Genomic DNA, 13,402 nt, shown 5'->3' on the forward strand with positions numbered 1-13,402 from the left:
CCCCCCCCTTTTTTTTTATGTTGTCTATTTCCTGTCATTACACTGCTGACATTTTTCCTCCCGTTTCCCCATCGATTCTTTTTTTAACATCATCTGTTCTGTCTCTTTATTTGACCTTTTGTCTTTTCAACCTTTGCAATGTTTCCCCTCTGATATGGCTTTAATTTTCTCCTCTGAAATATGAGCGAGGCACACTGTCACGTTCACTCCCGCTCTTCATTTCCCTGAGACCTTCCTACCCTTGTCTAATGTGATTACATAAAAGGATGGCTTCTTGTTGTTTTGTCCAGTGATTTCAGCAGGTCATGATTAACACATTAATGTTTGGGCTGCAGGAACACAGAGAGACTCACAGCTGGAATGCAAAGCTGAGGCAGATGATTCCCCTCGGATGTTTTGCGTTTAATTGAAAAAAAAAAAAGAGCAAATGACGACGATTCTGTTGTATTTGTTTGTTAATCTTGTAACGGTGATTCTTCTTGGAAATATTCCATGACATTTATTTCCTCTATGCAGAGAAAAGAAATGATGTGAACGAGTGACATAATTTGCTAGTAACAATATCTCTCAGCTAGCCTGCGTTTAGCGTATCCATGGTAACTGACTGGCCGTTGGATGGTCGTAGTCTCCACCATTTTTTTTATTCAGTTCACAACACCATGTTGAGGTGGACATTTATTGTATCGTTTACTAAATCTCATTACCAATTTCTTTTCATGATGAGAATTTTGAATTATTGTTGTCACAATAAATTTGAATTAATGATTTAAAAGAAAATGTCTGTGTTGTCGGGATTGTTACTTTTACTATTTTCTCTACTGTTTGTTCGTTAAGAGCACCAATAAATACCAATGAATTTGGAAATATGACTAAATGCAGTTCCTGTGTGCAGCTTAGTGACACAGATGAGATCTGTTTTGTCCTGACAGTATTTGTGTTTGTGGGGCTTTTGGTTGCTGGGGTCACAGCAACACAGTTACCTAAAAACATAAGTAATAAATAGTTATTATTGTCACTTTTATCAACATCACAATAGTATCAGAAAATATCACAACAAAGCTTTAAGTCCATACTGCCCAGTTGACTGACTGACGGCCATGTTTGGCAGCGTATTATAACCAGTAAGAGACGCTGCTACAGAGTTGGTCAGAAACAAACATACATACTGGTGTACATACTAATTATGTGCTTACAGTGATTAATATTTTGTTCTGTTAAATAAACCTTAGAAATATTCTGTTATGTTTCCATGCAGGTTAGATTTGACCTGTTTGCTAAAAAAATATGCTCAAATGGTAGAGGTCTAGACAAACATTTGTATCTATTTGGTCTAAGACGTTTGTGCCCTGTTAGTTTGACATGGATAAAATTAAAATCTGCGAACGAGTTGAGCTTGAACTCCACTAACATGACATGTCTGCAGGATGAACCCACAATCACACCAACCTACATCCACAAATGATGTATGAGATAAGACAGAAATTGCATGTTGTTGCACAGAGATGAATGTATACATATCCTTTCTGTAACGGGCAACTGTGGGTGTATAGGTAGTCGTCTTGCGATCGGAAGGTTGTAGTTTTGATTCCAGCTTCCTCCTGCCACGTGCCTCTGGGCAAGGCACTTAACTTAACCCCTACTGATCTGCATGTCGGTGTGTGACATGCACACACCGACATGCAGTGACTCCAGTGTAAAACGCTTTGAGTGGTATAAGTTCAGTCCATTCAACAGGAGACTGCTGCAAAATTGGATGATGGTGTTCTGTAAATAATGTTGCATTCAAGTTTTGTTTTTCTTCACCAGTCTTAATATTTATCATGCTATGCCATCATTTTTTCCCCCTCTAAATTGTCATAACCCAACTGCAGCAGAAAGTCTTCCCATTCTGCTTTACCTCCCTCATCAAATTATCCACTTTGCTCCTCTTCTTGGCCGGCCTATCCTTTTATCCAATAAATGTTATGAAGACACATTTCTTCTTCTCTTCCTCTCTTTGTTTAGGCCTGGTGGCCACGATAAAGGAGCACATCACCAAGCCCACAGCGATGGCCCAAGGACGAGTCGCTCACCTGATCGAGTGGAAAGGTTGGGGTGGATGCGGCGACGAGGGTGGAGGAAACAGGGCCGGGTGGAGCGGAGGCTGGAGCAAAGGAGGCGGCGGATGGGGGGCCATGGGGACGGAGCTGCAGGAGGATGAGCAGTTTTACTCCCAAATGACAGATGAAATCAAGGAGGCCCGATTTGCTGCAGGTGAAGCAAACCGATGGGTTTAATTTAGGTAAAACAAAAGGTGGTCAAGCAGAAAGGTGGTGGCAGGGGGTTGAGGGATCAATAACCCTAAGGACTTCCAAGGACAGTGGCTTAAATCTACTCCTCTTATTGAATTTTCTCTAATTTGTGACGTCTGCTGGACCTTTTGAGAAACGACGAGGGGGTTGACTCAGGAGAAAGACGATAGAAAACATGTTTTTGTTCCCCAGGTGTGGCGGAACAGTTCGCCCTGGCCGAGGCGGCGATGAACATGTGGTCCATGAGCGACAACGCGGAGCAGCCGTCCACCAGCTCACAAGGTTGGTGAGTCACCACAGCTTTTAAGCCTTGAGACTTTTTTTTTTTTTTCAGGAGACCCTGCAAAGTTCACAGAATACAAATGAAGCAACAGATTAAAAGAACATCGCAGGTCATTTCTTCTCTAATGGCTTTGGCTGATTACAATCACAAGCTCATTATTTGAAGGCTTCCATTTTCTCTAATAGATTTTTGAGTGAAAAGATTTTCAAATGGATCAGAGGGTGAAAGAGTCTTGAAGAGCACAACTGGGTCTAAAGTTTGAATGAAATCATGATTATATAAATAACATTCACGACCACACCAGCTGAAAATGTAACAAACGTTGCAATTTTGGACCAAAATTGCATCTCCACCAGACTATCTGGTGTGAAATAAATCTTAGAGCAGTGGTTCCCAAACTTTTTCTTCTGCGCCCCCCCAGTGGTTTCCAAACATTTTCTGCGCCCCCCCCTATGGATTACAAATGGTTGTCTGGTTGAAACGACGCGTGTGACGGGGGGCATCGACTTCTTTGGGGGCAAAATGAATGTACGTAGCTGAAAATAGACACCAACATCGGTAGCTGATAAGGTACTTGTTAAGCTTAAGGTTCTGTATTGATATTAGCTAGTCATCCATTACCTGCATCCAGCAGCTTTATTCAACTCAGTCGGTTAGTTTGGAGGGAAAAACTGTGAAAAGTGAAAAGTTCTTTGTGTTTTGCTGGTTTGCTGCCGTGATTCTAACACAAACCTACGTAGCTCCGCCCAGCAGCAGCAGGTCTCCTTCACAGGTGTAAACCCAGCGTAGCGCTCATGTTGCGTTTAAAGGCGGCTCGGAAAAACAGGTTACAACATGTTAACAGCGAATTAAACAGTTTTAACTGCTGATAAAAGTGACAGAGGACACAAATATGGGAAGTGTGGAAGCCTCTACTGTATCAAATTGACATAGGAATAACAGTTGGCCATTCTAAGGTAAAAACCCAGCGCATACAGTGTTCATGTTTTTTTTTATTTTTCATCCAGACGGCTTCCCGCGCCCCCCCGGCAATGCCACGGCCCCCCCCCCCTAGGGGGCGCGCCCCACAGTTTGGGAACCTCTGCCTTAGAGTGTTTTATGGGTTCTACTTTCGGTGAATTTCTTTCTAGGCAGGCCGCTCCTGGGAACCTTCACCACCCTTCCGTGTTTTCTCTGCAGTTCACTCAAAACCTTTAAAAAAATTATTAATTACTTAAAAACTTAACTTTGTACTTATTCAGGTTATCTTTACCTGGTGTTAAAATGTGTTTGATCTGAAACATTGAAGTGTGAAAAAACTAAAAAAAATAACATTTCCAGCGCACTGTAATGATGACGAATTTCAGCCACTGCCACACGAAATTTAACTTTTTTGACGGCTGGGCTGAGTTTGTATTTACTCTAAGTGCCGTTCGAGATTGCAGCCACACACTGTGCGACGAAACGCTTCAAAGCGGTTTTTCTTAATTGCTTATCAATTTACTTGCAAATGTAAATCATTTGAGCAACCCGAGAGGCTCCAGCTGTGATTGTTTTCACAACTTATTTAATTTCTTTCTTTCTTTTTGAGCAACTCACTGACATTGCCGTCGTTTTTCAGCCGCAGAGGGCCACTTCTTGTCCAAGTATTTGCTCGACGGAGGAAGCGTCGGCGTTCCCCAGCACCTGTACAGCATTCACATTCAGACTTACGGCGGCGACAGCCTGATTCACCCGCCGCTGGCCAACTCGACGCTTCCCCCAGCACTCGGCGCCCAGCGGGTCGCTGATCGTCCCTTTGAGGACAGGAGCATGGCGACGGCGGAAGCCGCCGTCCGCCACGTCGACAGCAGCTCTCTGTCCGAGGACGACGTTTTTTACAACTAGGCTGCGGAACGAAAGACGCTGGTCACCGCAGTGGAAACGCCCATGAGACTCAGTGAGGACTCGAGCCTCGTCCACCAGCAATGATTGTTCTGTAAGACATTTCTTGAGGCGAAACTCTTCGAAATGCATCAACCGGAAGGATTTAAAGGCCTGACTATAAATGCTATTTTTTACATGAGTGAGGGTAGGCCTATTCTTCATGTGAATGTACAGTTTAAATGTGACATTTTAGTTTTTTATTCGATGTAGAAAACAACTGGAGCAGAGTTGTAAAGAGTCGGTGTAAATATGTTGTTATAAAGCGTTGGTTTTAATATATATGTGACAAATATGGCTGCCTGGTTTTGTTGGTCATTTTTTTTCCTCCTGAATTCAGTTTAATTCAGTTAATTTATATAGTGCCAGTTCACAACAAATGTCACTACAACTAAATTAAAAAGAAAAAATCACTTTAATCACACACAGATTCCGATCCTAGTTATCAAAAATTACAGTATCTAAGAAAATCCAACAAATTGCATCGAGTCATTGACTTCACAGCAATCCCTCACACTGAGCAACAATGGAGAGGAAAATTCCCCTTTAACAGGAAGAAACCTCTAGCAGAACCAGAACTCCTCTGTCTTAGAAAAGACAAGAGGAGAGATGCACAAGAAACAGAGGAACTTATGTAGGATTATTTTCGGTGTTCATGAAACTAAGGAGATAATATAGCGGAGGAGGGAGAACAATGACTTCAGTCCTCACATTGAAGGACTAAAGAGCTGACCTTGACTAAGTGAGAATAACAGAAAAAAAAGAAAAATCTGTCCTGTAAGACTTCTCAAGTGAAAAAAATGTCCTCCATCCAATTATCTATCTGAGTCAGAAACATGATTAGCTATAATTCACACTTTTCTATCTGAAAGCCCCAGGTGCAGCGAGGAGAAACGGCAAGGTTTAGGAAATACAGCGAGGGAGTAAAGGAGTCGCTCACGCATCATTGGTGTGTGTTTCTGTACGTACGTCAGCAGCCCTGCGTGTTACAGAGAGGAGGGAAAGAAAAAGTGAGGGGGACGTTGAAAGGAGCGGTTGGTGCGACCTGTCATCGTAATCTTTCGAGGGATGTCTGTACAACATGACGCTGTGCTGCGCATCGTGGCTGCTTCCCCCCTGCTGTTTGAGGAGATCAGACAGTAGATGCACTTTAACAAATGGTTTCCAGTGACTCATCGCAGCCCTTCAGCAAAGTACAGAAGTAATGAAGGTCTATTTCCCCTCTGCAACATGACATCTGGGGTTATTTAGGAAGCAGACATGACACTGAGAGAGGCAAAGGAAATATGCGCATAAAAATATTTTAGGAAAACATTGCAGAAAAAGCTTTAAACCGTCTTTGGCATTTTTTCTTTTTAATGGTGAAGGCAAGTCTGACACCGCTACGGTAGGAAATTACCTCACAAACTGAAACATCTCTAAAGTAATATGAGGTCTCTGTGCCCTCAAAGCCAGCTTAAACAGAGAGGAACAGTCCACAGCAGAGCACTTTCACACCATTCTGTCATGTTACAACCAAGCCCTTCAGTGTATTTCATTGGGATTTTATGCAGGATACCAACATAAATAGTGCATAATTGTGAGAAAGAATATATATAATATACTTTATAAAAAATGCTCTGTGATGCACTGCTCCATCGCACAAACGTGTAGCTCAGCAGCAAACACTGAGTGAGACTTGCTTATCAGAAGAAGAAAACAGCACAGATTTCATTGTGGCAACTGGTGAATAAGCTACTAAAACAGCCTTTGTGTTCACATCTGCTGAATATTAGTAGTATTTATCTCATTACCATGTCAAAAAGTACAGATCAGTGAATGATGTGCGCTCTCGCTTGTCTGGACCGCTGATTACAATTAAAGGCAAAAAAGAGCTTTAATGAATATTTTCCATCGGAGTCGACAGTTAATTACAGTTTTGTTGATGTGCAAACATTGTTACACTTGGGGAATGAAGGAGTGATAGCATTATCGGATGTAGGCTTTGTCGCGTGCTAATCAGAGAGAGATGCTATTCATGTCAGGTTAAATTTGATGACAGGAAGTGCCGATCCCATGTTGACGCTGCTTAGATGTCCTTGGCCAAGCCTACCAAAATTTGTTTCATCTGAAAAAAGAGAGAGAGAGAGAGTTGCAAAACTTTGACCAGCTACTTGCTCCCTGATGATAAACGTGTCAGAGGTCAGAGTATTTGTAGGGAACAGTAAAAATCCACATATTTCAGTTTGTACCTCTGACCATGTGATCTGTCCCACCAGCTTTCCTCTGTCAGCCACAAATATGGTCTGAGCTGGAGCAACGCTCAGCATGTTGTAGGCCTGGAACGGAAGAAAAAGAAACTACAGATTTTAAAAAATATATATTGTTTGCATTGTCATTTTCTGCTTATGAAAAAGGAATAAATCTACTGATGCATATAAATTTGTTGGTACTTCCAGTAGCACATTTTTAATTGTTTTACCACAATTTTGCACATGCACGCACACACACACACACAAAGAAATAAAATCTAACCCATAAATCTAGTACTAATATGTGACAAAATAAATTCTTGTTAAGAAATACAATTTCTCAACAAGTTTATGGTGGTTTAAAGAGTTTGCATGTTCTCCCTGTGCATGGGAGAACACAGGGAGAAATTAAAAACAAGTTAAAAACTATTTTAAATTTAACGTTTAGTTTTTGTAAGCTTCTTGAAAAATCCTAGAAATTTTATCTTCCTGTTTACCTGATTTATAAGCATGACCCTAATCAGACGGTCATTTTTCTCTTTTTTTACCTCTGATAATTAGACTGGATGTTCATGTCCCTCCCGGATTTCAGACTAAAATGAGGTTGTTTTCATCCAGCTCCTGAAAACGATTACTCATCTTTGTGTCATGCTGTTGGTCCTCAGAGTCCAGAGGGAAATGCGTGCCTCATGTGCTAAAAGCTGCACTGAGCTCTGTCAATCTGCTGCTTAGTGCCCTGCTGCGTAAAGATGTTTCTGTTGCTCAAAGCCAGCTGCCTGGCTGGACCGAAACACAAAATGCTGCAAACCCCCCCCCTGCAGATTCTGAGAATGATTCTCAGAAGGCTCGCTCTGAGTGCCACACTCACAGCGTTTTCATGTAACTCTAAAATCAAGACCACGTTAAAGTCAAAACGGTTTTGTATTAATATGAGAAAGGAGACACACTTACAGCTGATGCCAAATATTCACACAGTGAATAAAATATTGGCAAGTATTTTTTCTTCTATCAAGTCCAAATATCTCAGTTCACTTGATATTTGTAACTAACTTACAACTCTTCAGCAGGATATAGGAGCTTGTTTTACGCTAATAATTCCTTATTACTCATGAATAAGTACGAGCTACATTTGAATATTTACCACTTATGATGAGACATTTTTACCATTTATAAGGATAACATAAGGACGACAAAGCCGAGGTTCTGGTCATCACAAAACGTCCATTTCTGTTCCACAGAAGACATGTGAGCATAAATGGAAAAACTGTGAGCAGTTCTATCAGGAGGAATGGACAAATGTCTATACTGCACACTCGAACAAAAAAAGCTTTGAGGAATACACGGAGATGCCGCTTGCATTATGTACTTTCTCTATCTTCTGCTGCTTTATGGCAATTTTCTGCTGTGTGCACAGAGTCTCCATAAATCACTTGTTGCTGCTGCGTCTGTAACCTCACACTTTTATTCAAAAGCTCTGTGTACACTGAGTTTTTCATTTTGTTGTCCAAATGTACAGTAAGTGTTCATGTGGACTCATCCCACAGTTCCAGCCAGTCTGCAACGTTAAAAATAGAAATGCAAACACATTTTGTTTCTTGTCTTGATAAACGTGAACAATACTTGAAATCATAAGACGAACAGAAGAAGTCATTTAAAAATGCATCCTGGTCATTTGTCACCATCTGATCACCAATCTGGGCCAGTCAAGGATCAGATCGACTAATTTTGTGGTGCGTAGTGACTGTTCAGAAGACGCCTAGCAGAGACTTCTGGTCTTCTTTCACACAGCTGTTACTCAGTCTGTCCTGTTCACATCCAGTGTGAACAGGATGTGATACAAAACATGACAGGACCAGACTGCAAGGAATCAGGTCTGTACAGACGATCATCTGGGCTGACAATCCCTCCCCCCTTCCAGTATTTGCACGAGACCATACACATCCTGGACACAAACTGTTTGGATTTATACCTTTTGATCAGAGCTATGGAAACAAACCACTATAGAGACTGTTTCTGCCCTAAATTTGTCTTTCCGATAAGCACTCATGAGTCCCAGAGTACACAGATTGATGATACAACACTCAACACTCTTCTTTAGTAGAAACAAAAACAGTGCATGTATACATATTTATGGGAAGAAAAAAAAATTCCCCAGCAATTCTATCTATTTACAAACCAAATTCCAATGAAGTTAGGAAATTGAGTAAAATGAGATGATTTGCAAATCCTTGTCAACCTATATTCAGTTGAATACACAACAAAGAAGAGATATTTAAAGATCACTGCAAATATAGTAATATAAGAATAAAGTCATAATATTATGAGTTTATTCTTGTAATTTTATGACTCTATTTTCTTTATTTTTGCTAGTATGGCCCTAATAGTCTGTCAACTGAAGTTATACTCCAAGAAGGAACGGGAAAACATTCCACCTACTAAGCTTCAAAAATTAGTCCTCTGCTCCCAAACGCCTATCAGTTGTTTTTACAGGAAAAAGTGATGTAGCTGAGTGCTGAACATGCCCCTGTCTTTGGAGTGTATTCTATTGAATATTGACTGAACAGGATTTACTAATCAACTTATTCTGTTTTATCTAAGTTTTACACAATGTCATAACTTCAGTGGAATTAGGGTTGTAATATGTTTAGCAAAAATGCAAAAATTCAATGCAAAAAATTCAAAATCTCACTAAGTATTTTTTTTTGTCTATTTCTACGGCAAATGTCTCAACACAGTTGAAATAAGACAAAACTAACTTACAAGACTCTTCTCAGCAAGGTTTAGGAACTTGATTTTAGTCAATAATTTGTTAATATTGATAAATGTACTGGTTTGTCCACTCATTACAAAATATGTTGCTTATGTTAAAAGTGAAATAATCTCCCGGTGAAACTAATATTTTTTTATTATTGACTTAAAATAAACTTCTGTACCTTGCTGATAATTTACATTTAAGTCAGTTTTGTCTTATTTTAAGTGTACTAAGATATTTGCACTAAAAACTAGACAAAAACCCTTGGTAAGATTTTGTGTGTTTGTAGTGTAAAAGGTGGAATCCCAGACTCAGTCTGAAGTTGATTTAGTGTGTTATGCATCTCCTCACCTCCTGCACTGTGTTGTGAGGCGAGACCACAACCGAGTTTGGACGTATGCTGCAGACCTCGTCCAGTCGTCCCTCAATGCGCTGCACAAAGGCAATAATCATCCAATTTATGAAGAAGCAGGATTCAGTCTCAGCTGTTCCAACTGACCACTTACAGTCTCTTTTCATATATTCTTAAACTTAATCCTCGACCAAAGCTGTGGCACAATTATTTGATAAGCAGCATTTATTTGTGAGTAGATGTTGCCTTCAGATGGATGTGAGCTGTAATAAAATGAGTTTTTACATCAGACTCTCGCTCGGCAGTCCTGTCTGTACATCATGCTTCCATCCTCCATTTTTTTTTCACCCAGGGGGATTTTAAAGACAAGGTCTGCTTTCTAAACAGCTCCTCTACGCTTTGCACCAATCCCTGCCTTTGTTTGCACCCGTTTACCTGAGTCTGACAGCGATGCAGGAACAGCAGCAGCTCCGACCGCAGAACGCAGCCCAGAAACACCTGCGACTCTGACAAAAACAAAGCAGAACCAAAAAAGGTAACATTTTATTCACAGATGGTGTAAAAGTGAGGCAATCAGTATTTTGATGGGTCAAAAGTTCCAGACATAAAAATTGCCCCATATGATTGCTGCTGAAAGGCTCAGAAGTCCATTTTCACAAAATTGTCTTCTCTGAGAATTATTGTACTTTCACTCCACTGAACTGCTTCAGGCAGTCTTGCTGGGTGATAGTGAGTTTCACAGCACTTTCTAAAGAACGCTGTAGATTTTGTGTGTGTAATCCACCACGCTTCTCCTGTCTTTGCTTTCTATGGGTGCGGTCTGAGTCAGTAGAGTGCGTGTATATCTACAGCTCTTTGCATACCGTGTGAGTCCACCACGGGGATTTGTGCTTCACTGCTGTTGCTGACAGCAGACTGAACCTCTGCTGGCCCAGCTGCTTTCTGAAGCTGCACTGATTTCACCCCCATAACCTGCCCCAGTGGTGTGGACGGAAGCCTAAAAGGACACAAATTACATAAAACCTCAGACAAAACCATCCAGGGATGCTACAAGTGACAGGAAAACAGAATATGTCTTCCAACCCATTGATTTTACTGAATTCAGATTTTGACACAATTCAGCTGTACCAGCAAATAACATATATTATATATTTATGTTTTCGTTTTTAAAAAAAATAAAGGATAATGTGTAAAAAAAATAAGACAAATACAGGAAAGGGTTTAAGAGTAAGTTTTTTATAACAACTTATAAAAAAAAATTATACTATTTTTCAATGGTATTTGAATTGTGAATGTGAATATATTTGGAATAAATAAATAAACTAAACTGCACTCCATTTTTTCTGTAAACTTTAGGTTAGAGCCCTATGTACAGTATCTATCTATCTATCTATCTATCTATCTATCTATCTATCTATCTATCTATCTATCTATCTATCTATCTGTCTGTCTGTCTGTCTGTCTGTCTGTCTGTCTGTCTGTCTGTCTGTCTGTCTGTCTGTCTGTCTAGCTGTCTGTCTGTCTGTCTGTCTATTTATATTGTTAATAATATAATAATATTAGTTCATATGTTCATAGCGAAGATGTGAAAAATAAATTCTTACTGTGAAATACATTTCTTATTTCTGTTATTACTAAAGTTTGCTTTTTAAAGAAACTATTGCTCAGTGGTTTCTGCAGTGATACAAACCGAATGAAATTATCTACAAAGTTTCATAATGTTTGTTGTCTTATCTGGTAAATTAAAGTCCAATTTCATTTTGAAATTGCTTATTTAACACAACTACCCATTTAGAGTGTGGATTTTTTTAAAATCAATAAAAGTACTTTTTCAAAGCAGATTTATTGCAAAAATAATGGGTTTATAACAATGTGTGACGCTATGTTTGATTTATAGAATAAACTTTTTTTTAGCTTAATTTGTTATTCATTGATTAATTGCTGTGAGACATGGTGGGGCTTTGAGAGTACAAATTTGGGAACATTTTATTCAATAGTAATGTCTCAACAAATGGCATTTTATTATTACTTATCTTTACTTCATTTAACAGAAATTATCAACCAATGGAGATTTGTTTAAAAAATTATTTTGTAGTTTGACACTAAATCTTGTCATTAAATGAAAAAGAAAAAGCAAGCATGCACTAATAATAATAATAACAATAACAATAATAATAATAATAATAATAATAATAATAATAATAATAATATTTATCTATAGGTGCCTTTCACAACATTCAAGGACAAAATACATAAAATCAATTAAAAGATACAATAATAAAATCATAAAATCGTTTGACCTCTGTGAAAGTCAGAGCACCTTTCCTTTCACAGACAGTAATAAACACCAAAGCTGCCAGCGTCAATTTTGAAAGCATTTGCTGTTAGGAAGGTCTGAAAATAATATAAAAAAAAATTAAACAAATCTCCACCTCAGCCTCTCCTCAGCCAATAGCACAGATTCTAACTTGCTCTCAAAGTTTAGAATTGAGGTAATTATGGTTAGATTTGTCAATATTGAATAATTTGCCCTTTGGTTCTCCTTACTGTGGACACGCCTTCTTCAGCGAGGGCAGGTGTGGGAGCTTCTTACTGATAGAAAGGCCGTCGTAGAAAGACAGGCCGTTCCTGGAGCGTGCCAGGGCGTTGGCCAGCAGAGTGGACAGGAGGGCAGGCACAGCGTGGGTGACCTGCCCTGTTAGCTCCACGGCCAGCAGAGCCGGGGACAGAGTGTGGGTGACAGCACCAGAGAAGGCGGCTGCACCTACGAGGCAGAAGCAATGATCAAATTAGCTGCTCATCGATGTTCAGGTCAGCTTATTCACAAGTATCGCAAGTTTTGTGTTGAACTGTTGGCTACGTTAAAATACATTTACATTCATGCATCCTGGTATAAAATCTATTTAAGTCTAAAAACATTAAATCTGCTTGGAGCAGATGAATCAGAAGATATATTTAACATGTTGCAGAGTGTTAAATATACAACTTTAAGTGAACACATTTAATGACTGGCTGACTGTCTTGGGTTGAAAGTTCAATACTCAACACACAGTCTTGGCAATGCAAATAAATAATTCTTGGCCACTTTGACTAACTTTGTCAAGCTAACAAGCATATCTTTATATTGCTGAATAATAGTGGATCAAAAATAATTCACCCCCTTAATGAGGTGGCTTGGATTTTTCTTAACTGAGTTTCTGGGAGCTTATTATAGCCAATAACTTCCATAGCTGTCAAAGGAAGATGTCACATCGTAGTTTGTTAAAAATGTAATCAGTCCTCAGAGTGGCGGAGGCTAACAAGGTTTCTGTAGTCGTGCTGTCAGACTCATAAGAGGCTGATCTGCAAAGTCAGCTTTGTTACAGAATGATACAGTCTGAGTATCTTGTTAGATTTCACTTTAATGAGGATTTATTTACTTTCCACAAAACTCACTAAAAGCCCCTTTTATTAAAAATAACTCTTGTTATTAAAATTTTCTTCTGCGGGTAAGTGAACTATTATTGATAATATCTCAGAATATCACATCAAAAAAAAAAATAAATAAAAGACGGCAGACAGACAGACAGAGAGACAGACAGACAGACAGAC

General features: G+C 39.4%; 2 protein-coding genes across 3 annotated transcripts in view; one reads left to right on the forward strand and one right to left on the reverse strand.

The window, feature by feature from the left end:
* Positions 1–4,771, forward strand: part of fam131c (family with sequence similarity 131 member C) — a 16,562-nt gene extending 11,791 nt beyond the window's left edge. The window contains exons 4-6 of one of the 2 annotated variants that reach the window (XM_015056080.1): positions 2,005–2,253; positions 2,484–2,577; positions 4,175–4,433. In XM_015056080.1, the coding sequence (XP_014911566.1) occupies positions 2,005–2,253; positions 2,484–2,577; positions 4,175–4,343 (512 nt within the window). In that variant the 3' untranslated portion in view covers positions 4,344–4,433. Of the gene's footprint in view, positions 1–2,004; positions 2,254–2,483; positions 2,578–4,174 lie in introns of both variants that reach the window. The other variant, XM_015056078.1, reaches the window with a different exon arrangement.
* An 85-nt stretch (positions 4,772–4,856) lies between these two features.
* The window catches only part of clcnk (chloride channel K), a 22,346-nt gene continuing 13,800 nt past the window's right edge, over positions 4,857–13,402 (reverse strand). The window contains 6 exon segments of the mRNA XM_015056081.1: positions 4,857–6,583; positions 6,708–6,794; positions 9,811–9,891; positions 10,247–10,317; positions 10,675–10,808; positions 12,359–12,660. Coding sequence (XP_014911567.1) covers positions 6,545–6,583; positions 6,708–6,794; positions 9,811–9,891; positions 10,247–10,317; positions 10,675–10,808; positions 12,359–12,660 — 714 coding nt within the window. The 3' untranslated portion in view covers positions 4,857–6,544.

The sequence above is a fragment of the Poecilia latipinna genome, unplaced genomic scaffold (assembly GCF_001443285.1).
Source record: "Poecilia latipinna isolate Pla-1442-1.1 unplaced genomic scaffold, P_latipinna-1.0 Scaffold1352, whole genome shotgun sequence".
Taxonomy (NCBI): domain Eukaryota; kingdom Metazoa; phylum Chordata; class Actinopteri; order Cyprinodontiformes; family Poeciliidae; genus Poecilia; species Poecilia latipinna.